We start from the raw sequence: 25,126 nt of genomic DNA, 5'->3' as shown, positions 1-25,126 counted from the left end.
GGTCAATCACAACGCACTGGATAGCTGGCTAATCAGAGCACACCTCGCTTTTCAGACCGATTAGTTTTGTAAAAATCGACGCGTTTCAGAAAGGCGGGGCATAGAGGAGTGTACAGTATGTACAGTATGTGGAAAATAATGTGTTTTTTTTACTTTAAACCGCATAAACACATTTCATTACACCAAATACACAAAATAATGTTCTTTTTAGCAGCATCATATGACCCCTTTAAAACAATTTTCACTCAGAAATTGCTTGTGAATTTCATAAATAAATACAGAGAAACAGCAGACACACCAAAACATGAAATTTTGAAGTAGAAAGAATGAAATAGTATTTCAAATCATTTTTATTACAGTGATTATTGCTTTATTTCATACATTTTAAAACATTATTTAACTTCATAATTTATTCATCCGCGTGTCTTCCTACCTATGAAGTAGTGTTTATAGCAGTTTGCATGATTTCCATACAATTCAATAGTGGTCATGGCTGTCAAGCAATGTTTATTCATTTTCAGTGAAGAACAGCATGCTTTTCAGTGTGTTCTTCACACAAATCTATCATATGGCCACAGAAAAAATATACTGGATATAGGCAAATCCTTTTCAGAGCCAATGTTCTTCATCCTCTTTCTTTGAATGTAAGTGAGCAGTGTGAACAATATCAGCTGCAAAAAACACACAAGTGCACATTTTAAAAACACTATAATAGCTTATTTTCAATGTACTATGATTTGGGATGCATGAATTAGAATAGACAGTGTTTAAATTGGGATGCAGCAGTAGCAAGTGCCTGTATGTGTTTGGAGTGAGTGTGTCTGTCTGGATGTGTGTATGAAATGCTTGTGAGCTTCTATTTTCACTTCATGCTGCAAAGTGTGAATCAAAGGGAAATCAATCCTACAGACATCTCTCACATCATATACATATACTTGTGCATTTTCTTTCTCTCACACACACATCGTGACTCACCTCCACTGAAACAGAGACACTGTAGAAAGGTAACATTCATCATCAGTCTATCCAAAGGAGGTCAAGTGGCACTGATGGAGCTTTGAAGACACACACCTACACAATGTGTGCACTTCAGTCTGCAACACTAGATATGACTGATTATAATGTTTATTTGTGTGTGTGTACCAACCTTTGTCTTTGCTTAGGAGTGTATTAGTTAAAGTCAATCCACAAATAATACTAAGAGAAATTATATTTTGATATCTGATAGCACATTTATACAAGGTTTATGCAAATGTCAAGTATAGATTGTTCAGTAGGATGTGATTCAGTCTGTAATTTCAAGCATCATGTTCTTATGCTGAGAGTGTGTTTCAGATTGAGGTTTGGCCCTCTTAGTTTAGCACTGGGATGATGTAACACGGGATGCTTTTCTTGTTCGAGTGTCGAGAGTGTGTAACCGAGGATCCTAGTTGTACTATAAGCTAGTATATTCTCTTGGACTCTGTAACTGTTCAAAAATGAATATGCTTGTGTTGTAATTCAATAAATTATTTCTAGACCTTTAGAAACATGCTCAGCTGAGGCACTAAACAAGTGGTTCTCAACTTTTTGTCCAAGGTGATATTTAAAAGCCCCCTATGTTTCTGGTACTTCTGCTGCCTTTGTTTTTTGCCCAATTTTTTTATTTATTTATTCCATTCCATTCCATTTCAATAGAAACTGACAGTGTCAATGTATTAAATAATTAAATATATTAAATAAATAAATTATAAAAATGATTAAATTATGTATTCATTTTGTTTGTGATTACAGGATAAGATTATTTTAAATTATTTATAATTTATAATTAACAAGTTTTCAGCTAGTTCTACCCCATAAAATATTTAGACATTACTTAACATTACTACAAATTTTACATGCATTAAATGTCCATTAATTTGACTAATTTTTGTCATGCTTCACAGTCTAAAAATCACACTTTTAAAATGTCCATTCAAACCTTGGTTGTTAAAAATCACAGTTGCAGTCAACAAATTACAAAAAGAAAAATTACCCTTTTTAAAAATTTTTTTTTAGCTATTTTAGCACCTTTGATAAAGTTTATTTTGCAATATTTGTTTTTGTCTTATTTTCAATTATTACTATTTACAATGGCAAGAAAATGAGCAGGATGAATATAAAATGTGTCAAAGTCTGGATTTGATCAATTGTAATCATCTTTTGATAATTTGATGCAAAAAAGCAGGATGGAGTGATACTGAAACTATAGAAATTTATTAAAAATATTTCACCTGAAAAAAAAATATATTTTGAAGAAGGAACAGGATATGGCAAATATGCCAACATCAACCTCCAAAGTAGTTGAATTATTTAAATTTGAATAAATATGAATTACATTTGTAATAAAATAATTCTAAATGAATTAAATTTGTTAATGAGTTAAATTTGTGTAATAAAAGATAACTGATAAAAGAAATAGGATTTCCATGTATGAAAATTATTATGAGGATGTAAGATAATAAAAAAAATTATATAAATTGAATTTATTCACATGAAAATTTCAGTTTTGATGAAAATGTAAATGATAATAATGAATGACTTATTTTGAGTTGCACAGTGGCTGTGCTATTATTCATCATATCTGTGTAATTGTGTGTGTGGCTTCAGCTGGTGTGGAATAGTGATGTCATGACAGCCAAGTGATATGGGAGAAAGAGGGGAAAAAACAGCTTCACACAGAGAGAAAGAGACAGATAGAGACACAGTGTGAGAGTGAAAACAAAGGGCTAAAGATCCTGAGTGGAATCTATTAGTGTACAAGCTCTGAGGATGACAGACAAATGGCCTGGTTAGTCGATACTGGCAGCAGCAGTGTCTCCTGTCTGTTTTTATTTCTTTTCAAACTGAGATCACGACCAGAAGGGCAACTCATTTGTTTTATTGGATATCTCTCTGTCTTTCTCTCTCACGCCATCTCTATCTCAGAGGGAAATGAAGAACAAACCAAACAATAGTAACAGAACACAGGCGGCTTTAAAGACAAACAAATGAAAGGAAAATGAGTGAAAAGACACGTATATGAGCATACAGCAACACACACACGCATAATTCTGTTATCGAGGGAAGTGCTTTGCAAATATCCTCATTACAGATGGCCTAAAACCATTGTGACATTCAACAGCATCCAAATAGCTTATAGAAAAGCATTGAATGATGATAATGAAATCTTTTTCATTACACACATACAGAGGCCAGGGCGCAGTGGGGAATTACGCACATAAACACATCTCATTTGCATACATAAATGCATCTTTTTTATCCATTTCACCGCGTCTCAATTGAACCGCAATTCAAAACAATTTCATGCATGAGAAGAATAGCGCGGTGACCACACGAGCCAGACCAGCTTACACACAAACCACAAGCACTCATTCAGGCCAACTTAAATAATATGAAAACACTTTCCCACCTTCCTACGTAAATGTGTCTCGTCAAACAAAAAGCCAAAACAGTGATGAATCTCAATACAAACTCACAAAGTTTAAAACAACAACAACAAAAACATTAGACCTAGTCAGGATAGCACAATATTTAATTTCTTGACAGGAATGAAAATGAGGCTGTGATAGGATTTCACTGATTATTCCGCTAAAGAAATGTCTTTCAAAACTCCATAAAACAGTTTTTGAAAACAGTTGTTGAGTTGTGAAAGTTACTTAAGACCTTAATACAGTGCGTGCCATTGCTAGTTACTCAAAAATGTAATATATAACCTACTCATTACTAGTTACTCCTTTCAAAATTAATATTATTATTAGGCTACTTATTACTTCCTGGCAACAGTAATTACTTGTTACATTACTTTTCTTTCATGTCCCACATAAGTTGTATATATCTTCTCCATAAAATTCTTCTAAAATGTTACTTACAATATATTTCTGCCTCATCATTTGACCAAAATCCACATTGGATCAAGTTATTACAAACACAAAATACAAAAGTGTTGTATTATTCTCATTAATTGTCATATGTAGCTTGAAGCTAACTGTGTAGCTATAATTTCTCTGTTATACCCATATACAATTATATTCCATGATGTATTTTATTAAAATAAATCATATAATTTCATAAGAAAATGTTTCATTCTCTAAAAAGATTTTATACCATTTATATCGGGATCAGAGGGATGTGGATGGGCAAGCCATGTAAGGCCAAAGGAATGCCACAGCTTACACATCAGTGTTCAGATCATCTTTCTTCTGACAAAATCAATGTAATGGGAAAATTTCCATCCGCTGAATGTAAGCTGTTTCATATTCCATATGCCTGCTGCACTGGTGACTTCATGCTTGTGCAAGTTGTGACTAGTAACTAGCTGTTTTATGGATAGTATATGAATATTCCTGGGGTGAAATTAATATCCTGCCAGTCACTTTTTCCAAAAGGCAGCTTGAAACTGCTTTTCATAACTATGTCATTTGATGTGTTTTTCTGTTTGTGTCCATGAGGGGGCGCCATGGATGAGGTTAGGAGGAGCTCATTAACACTCACTGAAATTCAAATAAAGGCGCATTTATTAGCTCACCTTTGCCATGACTCATTATTACTAATAGCTAGACAGTATTTAGAAACACATCCGGTGCATTAGAGAGTAATACGTATCGGGTCTGAGAAATGTATACATGTTTTTACATTTGAAAATATCATCAATATTTAGTTTTTATAAAAAGTAAGCATGTTTTACATTTTAGACATATACAATCCTGCCATTAATATTTCATGAATGTCTGAAAAACATTTACCTTCACAAAGAAGGAATGTGTCCATAGATATCAATGCAAATTAAAATCAAATGTACCTTAAATAAAGAGACACTGACATTTGAACTGTAATGTGCTCAAATCACTACAATAAACTGCATGTAAAACAAACAACCGTAGACAAAGACACTGAGCCATAGACTGCACTGAACCTAAGCTTATTTAGCTCCTCCCCTTACATCTTAACATCCAATCCGAACGGACCATTCTGGCAAGTGGTCTCCGCCTATTGGCTGAACGATCTGTCAGTGGCAGCGGTCCATATTTTCGGCCGGGACAGTAGCACAGACAGCAGCAGCGAAAGTGAGAAATAACTCCGTGAACTGGGATAATTCTGACCGCGAGGACTGATGAGCGAACAAAAACACATATGAAGGTAATAAAATTAATACTTCATGGAATTATGTCTTCTTTTTTGGAAATGATAGAGGGCGTGAATGTGATCTGGAGAGCGTGCTGGAGTGGAAGAGTGAATCTCAGATCCCAGGATAGACTTCCAGTACATTATCTCGCTATTATTATGACATGTGCACATCGGTTTTAAATATGATAAACATTGATTTCTAAGCCACACAGTATTCTTTCATACTCATGCACGTAGTACAGCCTTACTAGACTTGTTTTTATGGATTTAGATACAACTAGATACTTAGTTGTATGATCCTTATTGTATGTTCACTAAATGCTTTTGTGCCTGTTTCTGTTTGTACCGGGCTGATGTCAGACATCTGATAGTTGGTTCTTCACATATTTGAGAAGTGCACTGATTGCCAGTTTAGACACATGTGAAATGTTCCATATGTTTAGGGTGATTTTTTTAAACACTGAAAGGAAAGCTTTGTGTCCAACAGGAAACCTGATATCCGCAGAAGTGCTTTTTGCTGAACAGTGCTTGGATTTATGGCTCTTATTTCTAATCACGCAGCTTATAAAAGATTAACCATGCACTGATTCTTAAAACATGGGACAGATCATCACCTGCTATTATTAGTTCCTAAAACAGCAACATTTTCACTTGGAAAATTAACAAGAGATGGTATATTTGTGTTACAAGGGATTCTTTCATTTGTTTTTCTATTTATTTTATCAAAATTATGACATTACTGTACCTGTGTCCTCAGATCATGTGTGAATTAACTTAAAAAACTGTTAAATGTGTATATTTTAAAGAACTATTACTAATGTAAATGTACTAGATATAAAATATATAGGTTTGTTTATTTATTATATCTTATAAGGCTATATCTGTGTGTGTACTTTTTCAACACCAGATATTTATGAAAAAATGAATGTATAAACTTGCACATACAGTACATAATATCTGTACAAAGTACCAATACGCATCCTCTTCCCATTTTCACTTACTATGAGTTTAACTAGCTCATATAGTGTTTATCCGTGACCGTGATCCTTAACTTTATTCTATTTTTGTTTTGTAGCATTTTTTGTGCCAGTGTTTAAGAATCTGCTAACACTTTTTTTTCCGTAATGAGAAATGCTTTCAAATATGTTTGCCAGAGATTTGGACACATTTGTTCAAATGTTAATCTGAATGTAATCGCTCAGTTGATGTGTTTATTTGAATCAAACAAGCAGTGATTTTTAAAGAGCAGACGTGTGAGTGTTTGTCAGTGGTTGAAGATCAAAAATGTGGTCTAGCCTGTATGCAGTGAAATGCTCTGTTTTGACTGGCATGTCAGAATCAGTCACTTGAGAGCTGGGTTGAAGACATTCTCTCGGGTCAGGACGTAATTACACCAAAGAAGAGCTTGCTTCATTTTGCAGATTTTCCTGTAGGTCTAATGTATCCAGTTAATGGCCAGTTTTCCTTCAGTTTGAGAATGTGGCCCATATAACGTCAAAGATTGAGGATTTTGGTTTTCAGTAGCTGTAAGTAAATCAGTGCTTTGAACAACAAACATTGAGGGCAAATGAGAAAGTGCTGGAATGATCTTTTTAGCAATAATGTCAATGACAGCAGAAGTCTGAAGTCATGGTTTGTCACCTTAGTAACCACTGGGTGGTTTGTTTGAGTCCCATCCTATACAAATTTACTTCAGAACCGCAAATCTGCAGCAATGAGGAAGCTATGCTCAGTAAAAAACATGGCGCTTCAGTCCAGCTTGACTCTTTACCCTGGGGAAAGGGTTGAGTTTAGAGTTTAGGATACAGTATATTGACCTCATTTGAGCTGGGTTAACGGGTTTGGTTTACTATAATGTGCCAAATCACTGCAGTCTGCTTTTATGCAAGTGTTATACAATAGCTCCCATTGTGAAATCATTCTGCACGGTGATATTTTGTTGTCTATGATCTGAATACTGCTTCAGAATCTTGAATTTGCAAGTCGTTAATAAGATGTATCAGTGACAGGGAGAAGCAGATGCTGGATCAGCTGTTAATATAGTCAAGATGAATTAGTATGCATTACAGTCTCGTCTGGAGTCTCTTTCTGTTAATATTTGATTAATGTGTGTGTGGGGGGTGTGAATTCCTGGAATTCCTTTCGGTCTGTGTAATCCATATAGTGTTTCTCTTTTTCCCGCTCTCACACTCTCTGTGGCTGTGTGAAGATTGTGTTTTGTTGCCAGATAATGGTTTTATTGGGCCTTTACAGGTTTAATGTGGGGTTACAGCATCAGAGCGGTGCCGTGAACCACACACCCATCTGACACATGTCCCGCTCTCTCATTACTGCTAATGATTCATTAAGCAAGCTGACATTATGCTGTGGTCTGATGTTTCTTTTAAGGATTGCCCTCATCAGCTGTGGGTTAAGTCTGAGGTTCAGTGAGTTTTCAGTGAGATGAGGGAAGAGAAAAAGCTCTGTTCTTACATAAGCAGATGCTTTAAAGGAAGTTCAAACAAAATAATAGGCTAGTTGTCATTATTTACTCATAATCATGTCATTCCAAAACTGTATGAATTTTTTTCTTCTTCTGTGGAACACAAAAGGAGGAATTTTAAAGATGGGATATAGTCTTCTTTTCTCCATGCGTTTATAAGAGTGCATTTATACGTTTTCAAGCATTGATAAAGTAAAATCACAGGAAATGAAAATGGTCCATACTTTTACGTCTGATCTTTCCAGTGAATCAATAGTTTACATAACTGGTCCAAATGATTAGTTTACGAATCAGTCTGATCTTGTTCTTGAGAATAAAGTATAAAGTAATGGCTTAAATATCACTCTGTACCACACAAATAGCTTTAATATGACATATGCATTGAATTGCATTGATCACTTTGATGACACTTTTGCTGTAGTTAATGTATCCTTTATGAAACTTTTAAGGTGCTATCACATTAAAGGCTATTGTCCATTGTCAATAGTGTAGAAATGCATGAAGAACAGCTCACACAGAAGTCACTTTCAGACAAAGAAGTTTTATGTTGGTCAGCGTAGTGAATTCACGCAACCAACTTGAACCCATTCCGAAATCAATGCAGGGGAATTTTACTTGAAATTTCTATTGATGTGAATGGATTTCAAACTTGAAATTTCGCTGAGGAATGATAAATGTGACCACACAAATGTGAAAATATATGTATCTGAATGTTGTAGTGATACAAGAGATTTATTGGCTTCAAAAATCTTGGTGTGCATTTGGTTTTGGGAGCAGCAAACTGGCAACAAAGCCAGTAACTCTTTCTCTATAATTTCTCTCTCTCTCTCACTGTCTCACGCACTCATAGCCTTATTATTCTCTTTATTATATAAAGTAGTTAAATATTATGCTGTTAAATAGCCTTGTTTCTCACTGCAGCTGTTACTGATTTAATCAAGATCGGTGTACTTACACTCTAAAAAATGCTGGGTTAAATACAACCCAGTGCTGGGTAAAATAGGGACAAACCCAGCAATTGGGTTGTTTTGACCCAGTGGTTGGGTTACTACCCAGAAGGTTGGGTTAAACTTTTCACCCAACCGCTGGGTCAAAACAGCCCAATTGCTGGGTTTGTCCCTATTTTACCCAGCACTGGGTTGTATTTAACCCAGCATTTTTTAGAGTGTAATGTGTAACCGATGGCTCATCGTTGTTGTGTGCCAATTTTTTTCAGATTTCGGTAACTCAATGGTCTAAATGATTTGTTCACACATCAGACTGATCTGGTTCTCATAAATAAAGTAATGGCTTAAATTTCAGTCTGTGTTCATTCTCTCAGGTCTTGACTGCTGTAATGAAGATTCAATGAAATGAGTCCTCTCTCCTATGTGTAGTTTAAAGTTATGTTTCCTTTTTCTGGAATGCAGTTCTTGGTCAAATGTGGTATTTGTGTAATTGTTATTTACAGCCTGGCGTAGGTTTCTTTAGACAAGATTCTTTAGGCAGAAAACTAGATTTTTCCATCTGACCTACACATTACAGCCACAGTCAGGGGCGTCATGCTCTTTTTTTTAAAAATTTTGAGTGGGCACCAGTGGGAGTCCTGGCTAGTTGAGATAAGACATAGGCCTAACCAAAGAAAAAACAACAGGCCAAGTCAAGTCACTTTTATTTATATAGCGATTTAAACAATACAGATTTCAAAGCAGCTTTACAGTGTGAAACAGAAAAATAGTGTGTCAATAATGCAAGAGGACAATAACAAACAGTCAGTTTTTCAGTTAAAGTCAGTTCATTGTTGATTCAGTGATCATCGTCCAGCTCAGTTCAAATAGTGGCTCTGCAATCAAGCTGACAATTTTGCCAGAAATTAAGTGTCTCCAACTAAGCAAGTGAACAGTGAACTCCAACTAAACAGTGGCAAGGAACCAAAACTCCATCAGTGACAGAAATGGAGCAAGAGAAACCAGGTTCAGTCGGGGGGCCAGTTCTCCTCTGGCCAGACGAAACCAGCATGGTGTGAACAAAAAATATGTTAGTCTGGTGGTACAGGTTTTGTTTAGCATGCAAGAGGACTCTGGTTCCAATGACCTGATATATAATTGTGTTTAATAAACCAAACAAAAGTCCAACTGATGTGACAGCCAGTGATCTGCAGATTTGGTATTTTGATAAAACATAAAATGATGACAGACAGTATTTCCTAATCCAAATAGTGATAGAACCATATTTTATTTCAAATATTTTCAAGATTCTGTTGTTGGAAGGTTGTTAGCTTCAGTGTGTGTGGCTTTTATAGGTCCTCTTGAGAGGAAATGAAGGCAGGAAGGATGCACTTGTGATCTGCACGGATAGTGTTTTTTACCGGATGCTGCAGGATGAAGATTCCTACGGGAATAATAATGCAGTCTGTTTCCTATTTAGATTGAGTGGATGTAAATAATGGGTTAACCGACCCTATACACACGAACTGAAAACACAAGATGTTTCAGGCGGTTTGTGTCTATGTCTGTGTAAGTGTTTATGTATTCGTTTGCATGCGATGTGGTCACACCATTAATACCAGAGCAATTTATAAAAGCATCAGTCAACGATATCATAAAAACGAACATACAACTCTTAAGCAAACAGCAGTTTCTGTATCCATGGTTTAACACAAATATTAAGTGTATAGCCTATCAAATCAGTGTGTAAGCAGACACATACACACAAACACACTCCGGTTGGATCACAGACTCCAGTGGTAATACTGCGTGAGTTATAAAAGTGAATTCCAGTTTTAACACACACATACAGACAGACACACATACTCTGGCTCTACAAACAGCCCCCATCCGCAGTGTGATAGTAATGTCTGGATGACATCATTGCCCTGAGATTATATTAAGTCTGGTCAAGCTGTGTAACTTTCTATTCAATAGAAGGAAGAAAATAGCATACTTGTCATCCTAGTAACACACTGCCGTGTAACCAAATTGAATCATATCAGGAAGTGATCTCATTAAATTGTCTTAGGGAAAAAACACCTAAAGGACCTTTATGTATAGGTTTTTGATGCTGGGATTGATTGAAAAAGTTCTTGTGAAAGGTTTTAAAGCTATGTGATAAAAATTTGATGTGATTTATGCACATCAGTAAACAATCCCTCCTAACATATCATATTCTACATTATTTTATATAAACTACCATTTAAAAGTTTGGGGTCAGTAAGGTTTTTTTAAGAAATTAAGAAAAAAATCAGCAATTGATCAAAAGTGACAATAAAGACAATTGTAATGTTATGAAAAAAATTTTTTTCAAATAAATGCTGTTCTTTTGAAATTTCTATTCATCAAAGAGTCCTAAAAAAAAATGGTTTCCACAAAAATATTAAGCAGCGCAACTGTTTTCAACGTCGATAATAAGAAGAAATTTTTCTTGAGCACCAAATCAGCATATTAGAATGATTTCTGAAGGATCATGTGACACTGAAGACTGGAGTAATGATGCTGAAAATTCAGTTTTGCCATTACAGGAATAAATTGCATTCTAAAATATTAATAATAAAAATAGAAAACAGTTACTTTAAATTGTATTAACATTTCACAATATCACAGTTTTTGCTGTAATTTTGATCAAATAAATTCAGCCTTGGAGAAACTTAAACATTAAAAAATCATACAAGAACCCAAACTTTTGAATGGTACTATGTAAGGGATAACTGGTAATGGTTCTGAATATTAAAGGGGTCATATGATGCGATTTCAATTTTTCCTTTCTCTTTGGAGTGTTACAAGCTTAGAGTAGCACTTGTTGTTTGTCATTTCTCTGATCACAAATGCAGACAGGGTTTTATGTTTACGCGGCGCAACGCAACGCGTAAAAAGACAGTATAAGTCATTATAATCCTTAATTATGTCCCCACTGGATGCAACAAATGCCTCGTTTATAATGGGTTTTATTGTTTTTGAATCATCGCTCCGGCCTGACAGGGCATCATCACAGTATGGTGAGGGGCGTAACATTTCCGTCTCACGCTTGAGGTATTCGGCCAGTCACAACGCACTGGATAGCTGGCCAATCACAGCACACCTCGCTTTTTCAGACCGATGAGCTTTGTAAAAATCGACGCGTTTCAGAAAGGCGGGGCATAGAGGAGAAACAATAATGTACAGTATGTGGAAAATTTTAACCTTAAACCGCATAAACACATTTCATTACACCAAATACACAAAATACTGCTCTTTTTAGCAGCATCATATGACCCCTCTAATGCTAATAAAGCCACAACATGAAGTGTAGTGGATGTTACACTTGAGAGGTGCATTAATTTTCTGTTCGTCATCAATTATACCACAGTTACTACATATGTTTATCACAACACATTTTTGTTTTTTGTTTTTTTTGTACCTAAAATGCTCTGGTGTATAGAACTACTTCCTTATGCAACCAATTAAGTATATTGTCTGGAAACAATGTGGCAAAATTATATGCAGCTGCAATGTGGTCATCAAACCTGAAACTAACTGTGCAGTTATGAAAATTATTCTACACCCTTAGAGTCATTCAATCGGACAATGTTGTTGTATGAAGTGACTATATGGTCATGATGATGATGTTCAGCTGTGGGTTAAGGGAGTAATTATACAGAATGATCATAATTCGCACAAATATTTTATAAATCAGTGGTCACACAGATTGTGTTTTGGTGTTTGGCAGGTTTTCCTCTGTCCTTCTGCTCACACACACTCCAACATAAATGGAAATAAGAACCCAGACACAGCAAGCCAAACCTTAATGGTTAAGGAAAAACCGTCCATTACACTGCAGCCCAATCCAGATCTGTCTGTGTCACTTGCAGTAAACAGAGAAATTATTCACAAGAGCATTCAAACACACTGAATGCGTGTGTGTGTGTGTGACTAGACTGAGGGAATCCATTACAGTACAGCAGTTGAACTCGTTCACTGGAGACCTCTGTGCTGATATGCTAATAGCTTCCTGCGTTTATGTGGTCTGACGGAGAGCCAGGCCACAATGCAGAGACGCCGAACACTGCTGTGCGTGTGTTTTAATGTTCATGAATGCCAGACTCACACAAATGTCATTTCAGATCAAGAGTGATTCACTGATGAAATGTGTCGAACTTTATTGCATTTCTAGGCCAGAGAAATTGATCGGTGTGTGTATGTGGTATGATCCTGTTACATTGGTCTCAGTACAGTTATACAGTGCATGACCTGCTAAAACATTGACTTATATTGACAGACCTGTAAATCAGCGGTTTTGCTTCAGGGCCCAGATACTGAATTCAACTGTTTGTTTGTTACAGGGCAGCAGGATGAATGTGGAGACTCTCAGTAAAGCTGAACTTCTGATGCTGCTCAGCATTCTGGAAGGAGAACTGGAAGCACAAGATGTAGTCATACACACACTCAGGGTAAGAGCACACACACACACACATGCATGCATTTATAGCTGAACTGTGTCAAGAATAGCTAAAGTAAAGTTTGGCAAGAAAAAAATATGAAAAATTAATGTTTAAAATGCTTTTAAATGCTTTAAGATTGACGGACAGAAAGTCAAAGTCAGAAAGACCAATGAAAACTTTATGCATGCAATTCTTGCAAATTTACACAACTTCAGACCATATTAGATTTTAGTAGACCCCTAAGAAACCAACAGAGAACAAGTAAAAAAGACTTTAGTAAAAACCTTATACTTTAAAACTTTATACATGCAATACATGCAATGTTACAACATACAACACACACACAAGTCAGAAAGACTAGTGAAAACTTTACATGCAATACATGGAATATTACACAACCACATTAGACCTTAGACCCCCACAGTAGACCCCTAAGAAACCATGCACAACAACAGGCAATGTCAGACCCTATGAAACCACATTAAAATCCTGTTAGATGTTAAAGAAACCGCTAAAAGTTCTCTGTTTATTGTTGACCATTATTGGTAACATTATTAACGTTGCTGGGTGATGCTAGCATAATGTAAGGCATGTTGTCTTATAAACCTGGCATTGCATATTACTGTTATTGTTAGCTCTTTGACTAATTGCTTTTGTTCCTCTTTTGGATAAAAGTGTCTGTTAAATGCAAAAATGTAAAATATTATTAACATGCTGCTTAGTGTTGTTTTAACTAGCATGTTGATAGCACATTTTTGCATTGTATTAGGTATTGCTAACACATTTCAGCACATTGTTAGCATGTTTTAACTTGTTTCTAGCTTGGTTTAGCATGTTGCCAAAGCTTGTGGCCAAACAAGTTTCCTTAGCACTTACCCTGCCTACAAACCAAAAACTCTGCCCCAAACTCAAGTTAATGTTGCTGCATGGGGCTAGTTGAGAGCGAGTGTTTTGGGAAAACAACCTATAGACTAGCTGTAGGCTTACTTGTACAGTAGTTGTGTCTGCATATTAAGCTGGGATAGGAGACAGCATTGCATTGAAAAAATGACATATTTCAGCTTTAATAAATGTGAATTTTGAGCAGTTGTGAGATTTCAGATGTTATACTCTGAATATAACATACTCCTCAGCTCTGTATGTGTATAGATTTGTGTTATGTAACAGGCAGTATGTGATCAGTGTTTGGTGTGGACTAGTGGTCAGGAACCACAGGAAGTGTGTCGGGGCTACTCAGGAAAGAGGCAGACAGGAGAACAATGGCAGGCAGTGCTATTCCTGTAAAAAACACACACACACACACACACACACACACACACACACCAATTTTTGTGGGGGCATTCCATAGATGCAATGGTTTTTATACATCTATACTGTATTTTCTATCCGCTTACCCTAAACCAACCCCTTGCACAAAACTTTCTGCTATTTTGGATTTTCAAAACAATCACGGGGACCAGAGCAGACCATGCATCAATTAAAGGGATAGTTCACCTAAAAAATTGCATTTTTGCATGAATATTAATTAGATCATGCAGAAGTTCCCAAAGAATTGAATAAATATTCATGAACTATGCCATAATTTGATTCATTTATTTGCTGTCTGATTAGTGCACACTTCTCAACGTCTTCCTTTCAGCCATTAAGGTCATCATGAAACATAAATAATATTCATGAGCACAGTCTTCATCCTATTAGGATTTATAAATTACTACATGACAACATGTACATTCTACATACAAAAAATGTAGGTAGTTATTTCTTATATGTTTTTATATGAGAGCAATGTTTTTATACATTATTGAATGCTTTTAAAGTTATTAAAAATATGATAAATATATTTTATTTATAATATATTAACTAAAAAAAATTACTGTTAAAATGTTATCTCGAAAGACAGTTATTACTTCTTAACACTTAAACAAGTGTTAGCACAGAGCCCAGCCCTACAGCTTTCTTTATCATTACTCACTTAATTCTCCATAAGATTCCATTTCATTTTATGCTTTGATAAGCACACAAATTAAATCAGCTGTGCTCAATTGAGTCTTTACTCCTCAAAACTAGAACAAATGTAGTTCATTTTTGCGTGTACTCATACTGACACAACAGAAGCCCACAGTGTTCCCTCTGGATATATATAGTGTGTGTGTGTGTGTGTGTGTTTTATTAGGCCTGTAATTATTCTGTCTGATGCTGTAGTTAAAGAGTTAACACGGCGTTAATAACAGAGAACAGCAGCTTCACATGAGCTCAGGGGTGTGTGTGGGAAAGATGGAAACATGAGACGAGGGGCTCAGCCACTAAAGCTGCGCTGGTGTCTCACTGTGACCTGCTGATCAACTGCTGACTCTTTGCGCTGGACTATGAGATTAGTTTGTGGGACATTGAAATCAACACAGAGAAGCTACATTGATCTGAAAGTGAAAGTTACATTTGGTTATATATTAGTGTATTCACAATACATAGTTTCTTTTACAGACACATCTGTACTTTTTACAGCGACTTGTTCAGTCAACATCTCATACACGTGAATAGGCTTTGTTCACACTGTGCACAAATCTGATTTGGTTTCCAAATTCAATCTTAAGGTCATTTTGCAAATGATCCGCTTACAGTTCTGTCTGAAACCGTTTAGTCAGACAATAGCCAAGTTAGTGTTTTACGCAAATTTATTCCTGTAATGGCAAAGCTGGATTTCAGTGTCCTTCAGAAATCCTTTTAATATGCTATATATTTCTAATATGATATACAATTGTGCTGCTTTTTTTGTGTGCAATTTTTATTTATTTTTATTTATTTTATTTTTTTTTGCTTGCAGGATTTTTTGATAAATAGAACATTCCGAAGAACAGATCTTTTGTAACAATGTCAAAGGTTTGACTGCCACTTTTGATTAATTGTAAGCATTCTTGATGAATAAAATGATTTTTTTAACAATAGTGTAAATTCACTACTACTTGAATGGATATTGTCAGCAGTGTCTGGTGCATCTGCCTTATTTATCTGTCTAAAACCACTGACTAATTGATGCATTTACTATTCAATACATAGTGAAAATATCCTGATTATTATCAGATTTCAAATAACACATGGACATGTTGTTTTGTTCTTTTTTGCTGTTGTTTGCGGTCTACAGATTTCAGGCAGATTTATGAAATAGATTTTTGCTCCCTGTCTGAGCAAAGCCTTAGTGTATAAGTGTGCCTCTTTTACTGCTGTGAGTGTCTTTAAAGGCTTCATTTGACTTTCTTCCTGGGCAGTAAGGGCTTTAGTCACAGAGGGAACCTTGAGAGGCCCTTTGGGCTTGAGTCTTTGATCATGAATGTGGCGTTGTGTGCGTGTGTATGTATATGTATGTGTGTGTCACTTCAGTTCCCTCAGAATCTCCTGTATATCCCGGCAGTAGTGAAGCAGTGCATGCTGGGAGAACAGTGTCAATCACATTAGAGGTTTTGGAAGCCTCCAGATCAATTGCAGCGCTTTTTGCTCCTCCTTTTGAGTTATTTTCCCATGGCTCATTCTGATGTAATGGAGGAGCCAGTATCCCGAGGGCTGGTGGTTAAAACGGTAAACCAGCCGTTAATATGACTCACTCACTCGCTGTTTCATCATCTAAGCCTTATAAAGGAAGATCAGGTCTGTTCACAGGTCTCTGAAAGGGGAATTTCATGAATAGGGAATTCCAAGTTAAAATCACAGTCCAAACAGACTAAACAAGCCAGTTTGTTTGTTTTGTCCTAGGGAGGATGTCTAGCCCGTGTTTTACCTTATAAATGTGACTCATTTCCTCACATACACTCACTCACAGAGAAAACCAATGGGGTTCCTCGCTCTTCTGAACTGCCTGGAGTGTGTGTTTGTGGGTTGATTAGAGGGATGTAGGATTCCTTCTGTGTGAACTTCCTTCCAGGAAGTCTCCTGATTCCTCTCTGTCTCCGACGGTAAGCGCCTCAGATCAGCAAGAGCTTGATTAAAAACAGCAACAGCACAAAGAGCGTCCTGCTCTGTCCTGAATATATATTACTAATCTCACAGCAACACACACAGAGTAAAATAATATATTTAGTCAATAAAAAAATTACCATAAAAACTACAATAACTGAATCATGCTTCACTGAGATCCCACTGTGCGGGAATACCCATAAGCCCCTGCTTGTAAATAATCGAATTAATTATCCTTGGATGAGCAGTGGGACTTAAAGGGATTATATAAATACTTATTATTTAGAGCTAAAATAGTAAGTTAAATCATTAAAGCTGAATGTCTTATGTTTAGAAACCTGCTATTCTCATTTGTTTTTTCTACCAATAAACTCTTTTACAAACTGAAGTCGTATGTCAGCTTTTGAGGAAGTACTGGCTACTGAGTTGTGATTCTGTTGCAGTTCATCTACAAATGTACAACAAAAATTACTGTGCTGACTCAAGTAATCTTTGTGATTGCTACATTACAGGATGTCTTGAACTGTAATTAACTGCAGAGCTATTATGGGATAGGCTGTTACTGTAAGTATGGCAACTGTGCCAGTAATTTACTGTAAATCCACAGTGAAATCTTTAATAGTGCAGAGAAAGCAGAAAAATGAGTATGTTCAAAATAAACATCTTGAGACTGACAGGGCTAAATATAGTAGCTGGATTTCTGGTGGGAAAGGCATTTGCTGGTGTGTGTAGTGCTGTCTGTCCTTGTAGACTGTTATTGTTTGTGTGGGTGTGTGTCTGGTCTGGATGGGAAGAGAGACAGTCAACAAAGCTTTGTTTACAACTGAAAAATATTATTATATTACTAAAGAATTCAAATATTTAATATAGATGTGTAAAATAAAAAAGGTACATTACCATTCAAAAGTTTTCTGTCGGTAAGAAGTTTCTTATGCTCACCAAGGCTGCATTTATTTGATCAAAATACAGTAAAAACAGATATTATAAAGTATTACTACAATTTAAAATAGCCATTTTCAATTATTTAAAATGTAGTTTATTCCTGTGATGACAAAGCTGAATTTTCAGCAGTCATTACTCCAGTCTTAAGTGTCACATGATCTTTCAGAAATCATTCTGATATATTTACATTTACATTTATTCATTTAGCAGACGTATTCATTTGATATACAGATTTGGTGATCAAGAAACACTCTTATTATTACCAGTGGTGAAAGCAGTTGTTGTTGTAGATTATTGCTGCTGCTGCAAAGCAAGAACAGGAACTATACAGTGCTGTGAGTATTTAAGACATACTGCTGTTGCACAAATATCATATAATAACCCATAGCAGATCTATACAGGTAAAGCTGGGGAAGGTGGAGGGTTTCAGAGGATCTCTGAAAGTGTAGTGCGAACTGCTCTAGTGAATGCTAACCTGCGTATGTAACATGAACCAATCAGCTTGTGCCAAGTAGTTTAATGCTGTGAGTATCATCAATTTGCATTAACGACCCATCAGCCTGCGCCATCTAGAGTTTCATGTCATAAATGTTGTATTGCCACTTTTGATAAATTGAATGTATCCTTGTTGAAAAATCTTTATGACCCTGAACTTTTGGACTGTAGTATATATCAAAATATTGGTTGCTAGGACAGTGCTTTGCATTTGCTAAAGTGTTCCAGGTGGTTCTTTACTCTTTTGCCAAAGTGAATCATTCTTCATATCATATTATTTATGTCTGTAGCACAAATTGTGTAGGGTGAGTTACAGCCAAAAATCTAATAATTAGTGTATTCGATCAAATATATAACCCGTAGTATGAACAGTAGTAATAGTGATGTTTGTCTTGCCGCTGTATCATCTGTTTCCCTCAGTTGTGTCTCTCTCTGATCTCTGGATAAGGTCACTCAGAGGCCGGCAGGGCCACAGATTAAAGCCTCTAGGGCTGGAAATGGACTGTAATTTTCTATAATGATGTTGAGTAGTATGCAACACTGCTTAATGCTGAAGTTAAACAAATAAACTATCCAGCCTGGTGGTCTGAGACACACTTAACACACTCACACTGCTTCATCATAGACATAAGTACAATATGAATTTCTGCTTGATACAGAGAGACTGAGAAACAGAAAATGTATGTTAGAGTTAACAGCCTGGATTTAAATGGTTGTTGTTGTTACATCTGCCGCATTGTGCTGATCAATATGCCGATGTTCACACCCAGTACACACCACACCCTCTGTGATTCTCTGTGTTATTAGAAGACTTTGAGTCTTAGACTGAATGATCACAGATAATAACCAGCAAACGGCGGAAGCTGAGGTCTCTTGAAGTCTGGTTGGTTAAATATTACTTTCTTTCCCACATGCATTGTGATCAAGCAGATAAAAGTCTTAGTTTTTGTTTGCATTGGTGTGTTTAAGGAGGACACAAAGGCGTGCTCATGAAAATTCCAAATGTGTATGCGTCATGTACACGACACGTTAGCCTGATGAGATCATGATTCTTCGCCTGTAATTCACAGTATCATATTGGATATTAGACATTTTTTATTTATCGGAATTCACCAATATGGCATATTAGTTTGTAAATGTGCATTTAATTGTAATTCCATTTATTTTTATATTTAGATGACCTTTGCCTTCATCATATGATGTAAAGTAAAAGCTGGCATTGAATTAATATTCACCCTATCTATTTTCTAAACGTGTTGTTAACTTACTGTGAACAATTCATCTGTGCATATCTTTTTTTTATTGACCTATGTCATTTTTTATCAAAATAACAACTGGATCTTCCAGTGAAATGACAGACTTCTCTCTGATGATGTATGCCAGACTTCACCAATCGTTTAGTCAGCTCAGAGGGATAGTTCACCCAAAAATGAAAATTCTGTCATTAATTACTCACCCTCACGTCATTCCAAACCTGTAAGACCTTCGTTCATCTTCAGAACACAAATTAGGATATTTTTGATGAAATCTGAGAGCTTTCTGACCCTCCATAGACCCTGTTTTCTTTGCGCACAAAGAAACATAAAATTGATGTCACATGGACTATTTTATCTGTCCTTACTACCTTTCTGGGCCTTGAATGGTAGTTCCCTTGTCTATGCAGGGTCAGAAAGCTACAATTTTTACTTTTTTGATAATCCCTTTTACTCAAATGTATGTCACCATAGAAGAAGATCTACCGCTGCTTCTGTATGTAAATAAAGGTAATTTTTAGCAAGTCTCAATATATATATATATATATATATATTCACAATACTTTTACACACAATACTATGAAATTTAAATGTTGACTAATAGTGGTAGTAGTATTAGTAGAACAGCATGAAAAGGTCAGAGGAATACAGCAGGATGCAGCATGTGTGTCACCCAGAACATAAACCACATGTCTATTCCAGTCCTGAATTTAGTGTGTGTGTGTGTGTGTGTGTGTGTGCCTCCCATCTGCTGATCTGTTTAGTAAGACCACCCCATCCCTCCTAAATTAGTCACACTGCCCCCCGTTTCATCCCTCACACAAGCGCACACATGCACAATGAGTAGTGAACAACACCTCCTACAGCTGGGCCTTTTGTGGTGTGAGCCCCCCTCTCCATCCCTTCAGCCCAGGGGAGGTTTAACACCTGCCCGCAGAGGAGGGGTCAGGGTGGGGGTCAGGGCTGCGATTATGTTTTGTGAAAATAGATCTGATAGTGACCAGCTGTAATTGCATCACGATGTGTTTAGAAATCCTGCTTTCTCTTTATGTCTCTCATAAAAACACATGGCCCATTTGCAAACATAATGTAAGGTATTAATCAGTCATTCTGTGAACTTGCTGTATAATCACAACAGAAACCAGTTACTTATTCCTATCTTTTCCTATCTACCTTTGACATTTTTTAGGCACAACAGAGAGATGCATTTGTACAAGAGCGATATGGACATTACAACCTCCGTGACCCCTTCATAGCACTGCTGAGAGACAGCGAGCTGTCGCAGGCTCAGGATGATGGAGGGCAGAGTCCCGTGTGTCTGAACCCGCTGGGCGTGTTGAAGCTAGTGATGGCCCACTGCACCAACATGAAGGAGAAAATGATGAAACAGCTCGCTGCTGCAGAGAGGAGACACAGACGGGTGAGAGACAAAGACTGAGATCTGAGCTACCTACCTAGGCTGTATTTTTAGACTCCTATGTGAAGGCTATACTTTTCAAAATAAAGGTTCTTTATTGGCACCTGTGGTTCCATGAACAACCTTTAAAATCCATGAAATCTTTCTATTCCACAAAAGGTTCTTTATGGTGAAAAAAGGATGTGTAGATTTTGAAAATATTCTAAACACCAAGAAAATGGTTATTTTAAGAACTGTTCACTAAAATGGTTCTTTGGAGAACCAAAAATGGTTATTCTATGGCTTCGCTATGAAACCTCCATCTTAGTACTTTTATTTGTGACCCTGGACCACAAAACCAGTCATAAGGGTCATTTTTTAAAATTTAAACTTATACATAATATGAAAGCTGAATAAATAAGCTTTCCATTGATGTATGGTTTGTTAGGATAGGACAATATTTGGCCGATATACAAGTATTTGAAAATATGGAATCTGAGGGTGCAATAAAATCAAAGTATTGATAAAATCGCCTTTAAAGTTGTCCAAATGAAGTTCTTAGCAATGCATATTACTAATCAAAAATTAAGTTTTGATATGTTTATGGTAGGCAATTTACAAAATATATTCATGGAACATGATCTTGACTTAATATCCTAATGATTTTTGGCATAAAAGAAACATTGATCATTTTGACCCATACGATGTATTGTTGGCTATGACTGGTTTTGTCGTCTAGGGTCACATTTTTAGGAGTGTGGTAATGCTAAACAGCTGTAGGTGTTAAAACTAGTGAGGAGTGCTATTAATGTCACTTTAATCAGTCACTTTGGATGCTGGGTTTGAAGGTAGCTGCCTCTATAGACAGTAGACTAGCTCACAAGCTTTTGGAACAGAGCTTGAGTGCATGTATTGAAAATACATATGTATGCTTATGGAACTGGTTCATTCAGTTCTTTGAAAGAAAAAAAAGTTTTTATTTATTTCATAAACATTATATGAAAGATTAATCCAAAATCTTATTTTGAAAGGGAGCAGATCTCTGAATAACAATGCTTGATCTTCTGACCAGACACTCTTTATTTTTTTTTTGCTTCTATGATAATTATGCTCATAAACATAAGAAAAATAATGTGACTCATTTAATGTGACTCAAACGTCATTAACTCAAATGAAATAATATATGCCCACTGTTTATTAGGTGGTGCAGTCATAATTAGTCATCTTTCTTGACCTGATGTTTGAATGTGTGTATGCCTGTAGGTAATAGCAGATTTAGAAGAAGAGAAACGACGGCGTGCTCAAGACAATGCTGCGGGTGATGACATCACTGCCATGCTGGAGAAGGAACGAGACAGACTTCTGCAACAGGTAACCAGGCAATGCCACCAAAACATATATACACATGCACAAACTGTGGCATTATAAATACAACATAAACTGCAAAATAAAAGCAATCACAGCACCCTGTGCCAGCAGATTTTGTGTGGCTTTGTTGTGTAACTGTTGCCACAGATGTCTTTTCTACAGAGGAAAGTCTCCATTGTTTTATGGACTGTGGTGCATAAGAGTTCGTCCACCTCTGTGTGTGTGCGAAGACATTCCATTGTGTTTTTGTGTTTTTATGGGATTAGGATAAGGTGATGTTAAGGTCAAAGTACAGACTGCAGTATTATGTAAAAGGCCCTTCCTGCCCTGCCCTGGCCTGAGTTTCTCTTACATACACACAGACACACACACACACACTCTCACACACTTATTTTTTTGGATGCTTGACCATGGCTCTCACACATTCTGTAGCTCATAGGGTCCTGAAGTCTTAAATATATTCATAAGTATTGTTTGAGGCAGGAAGAAGCAAGTAAACAAGATATTTCCAAGAACAGTTGTATAATTCATCTTCAATATTGTCTGTGTAGTGTTATTCCCTCTGACTTTACTAATATCTTCGAATTTTTGAAGTGACATCTCTTGCTTTTCTTCTTCACAGCTGGAGTTTGAGAGGGCTCAAGTCGAGCGTTTAGAACGTGAGCGGTCAGTCCTGTCGAATCAAGCTGAGGAGGATTTAGCGCAGCAGCAACAGTTATCCTCGACACTGGCGAAAGAATGTCAGAAGGCTACAGCACGGGCAGAGGAGGAGAGCCAGCGGGTTGCAGAGCTCAGCCGCCAGCTGGAACAGGAAAGCAGTACCATCAAAACCCTAAAGGGGGAGCTGGAGAGCGAACGCGCTCATGCTCAGCAGATGGAGGCGAGAGCTGAGAGAAAGCTGGCCGAATTGGATACAGAGCGCGAACAGATGAGAGGGAAACTACTGAAGGAAGAAAAACGATATCAGGAGCTTTTGGAGAAGTTCAATAGCCTAAAAAAAGAGTTGGATGAAATGAAAGAAAGAGAAACGGCAGGACTGGAAAAGGACAATGAAGAAAATGTAAAAACCACAGGGATCATGCCTCCTCTTAGTCAAACAGAAGTCGATGGCAAAGCCATTGCATCTAAATCATCTCCGCAACCCAACCTAAATGGCCACCACACTCCCAGAGAACCAGAGTCTCCAGCAGACGAGAGGTGCAAGGAGGTGGGATCGGTGGACAATGGGGTAGTACTCCCTGGAGGAAGTGGAGCCTTGCAGTGTCTCTCCCCAAGCAGTCCTGCCTCGTCCTCCCTTAGCTCATCTCCTTGCTCTTCCCCAGTACTGACCAAGCGTCTGGCCTCTATAGGTTGCTCTAGTCCGACCTATCCATCCTCTTACCAGGCCAGCATCAACCAGCGATTCCAAGCAGCACGCCACAAGTTTCAGCAGCAAGCTGAGGCAGAGCAGCAACACGGAGCATCCGTTGTCCACTCACCTCGAGACCTTTCTCCTACTGCGGCTGCTCCTACTACTCCAGACAATTCTACTGCAAAACAGATTGCCCGCAACACTGTCACTCAGGTGCTGTCACGGTTCACGAGCCAACAAGCAACAATTAAACTCCCTCCGTCCAACAGCTCGCCCTTTGGCACTGATTACCGCAACCTGGCCGCAGCCTCCTCGCCGACAGGGAAGAGCCCAGGGGTTCTTTCACCAGGGATCCGCTCACCAATAATTCCTAGGGCGGAGAAGATTCATCCACCCCCTGTTCCTCCTAAAAATCAGGGGGTCAACCAGTCTACCGGCTCACCGGTTCCTTCTGGCAGGGCCAGCCACTTCCCCGAGCTCTCTGGGAGCTGTGGTCTCACCAGTGGTCAGGAAGATGCAAAAGAGCTTGACTTGGTCGTGTCGTCATCTAGTTAACCAGCCTGGAGTTCACACCTGTTGAAGTCTTCTCCACTCCATTCCATCCAGTGGCATCTAAAGCACTCTTGAGAACCTCAAGGTTTCCTTCTTTTATTTTCACCCTTATTGTCATGTCATACTTGTCAATTCTTGTCCTTAAAGGGATAGTTCACCCAAAAATGAAAATTCTGTCATTAATTACTCACCCTCATATCGTTCCAAACCCCTAAGACCTTCATTGATAATCGGAACACAAATTAAGATATTTTTGATGGAATCTGAGAGCTCTCTGAACCTCCATAGACAGCAAGGATATTACCACGATCAACACACAGAAACGTAGCATCGGTAAAATAGTACATGTGACATCAGGGGTTCAACCGTAATTTTACGAAGCTACGAGAATACTTTTTGTGCGCAAAGAAAACAATAATAACATAATTTATTCAGCAATTCTTCTCCCCAAGTTACCGTCTTCCGCCATTTTGGAGAGTACCCCAGAACGTAATCAACGTAATGAGCGTTGTTTACGTTCAGCATGCACGTGCTTTCGCTGACTGTAATCAGTGTTGTTTATTTACGTTCTGGGGTACTCTCCAAAATGGTGGAAGACGTAACTCGGGGAGAAGAATTGCTGAATAAATTATGTTATTATGGTTTTCTTTGCGCAAAAAATTATTCTCGTAGCTTTGTAAAATTACGGTTGAACCCCTGATGTCACATGGATTATTTATCGATGTCCTTGCTACGTTTCTGTGCGTTCATCATGGTAATATCCTTGCTGTCTATGGAGGGTCAGATAGCTCTCAGATTCCATCAA

At 37.2% G+C, this 25,126-nt stretch overlaps 1 protein-coding gene across 1 annotated transcript; it reads left to right on the top strand.

Annotated features, from left to right (window-relative positions):
• Positions 1 to 5,044: 5,044 nt before the first annotated feature.
• cttnbp2nlb (CTTNBP2 N-terminal like b) lies at positions 5,045 to 24,524 on the top strand. Its single transcript, XM_016524272.1, has 5 exons — positions 5,045 to 5,157; positions 12,921 to 13,028; positions 20,844 to 21,074; positions 22,314 to 22,421; positions 23,041 to 24,524. Exons 1-5 carry the CDS (start codon positions 5,152 to 5,154, stop codon positions 24,322 to 24,324), a joined length of 1,737 nt encoding a protein of 578 aa, XP_016379758.1. The 5' UTR covers positions 5,045 to 5,151; the 3' UTR covers positions 24,325 to 24,524.
• The last annotated feature ends 602 nt before the right edge of the window (positions 24,525 to 25,126 follow it).

This window comes from Sinocyclocheilus rhinocerous, unplaced genomic scaffold, assembly GCF_001515625.1.
Source record: "Sinocyclocheilus rhinocerous isolate Xijiao unplaced genomic scaffold, SAMN03320098_v1.1 scaffold2645, whole genome shotgun sequence".
Lineage (NCBI taxonomy): Eukaryota > Metazoa > Chordata > Actinopteri > Cypriniformes > Cyprinidae > Sinocyclocheilus > Sinocyclocheilus rhinocerous.
This window is presented reverse-complemented; position numbering and strand designations above follow the sequence as displayed.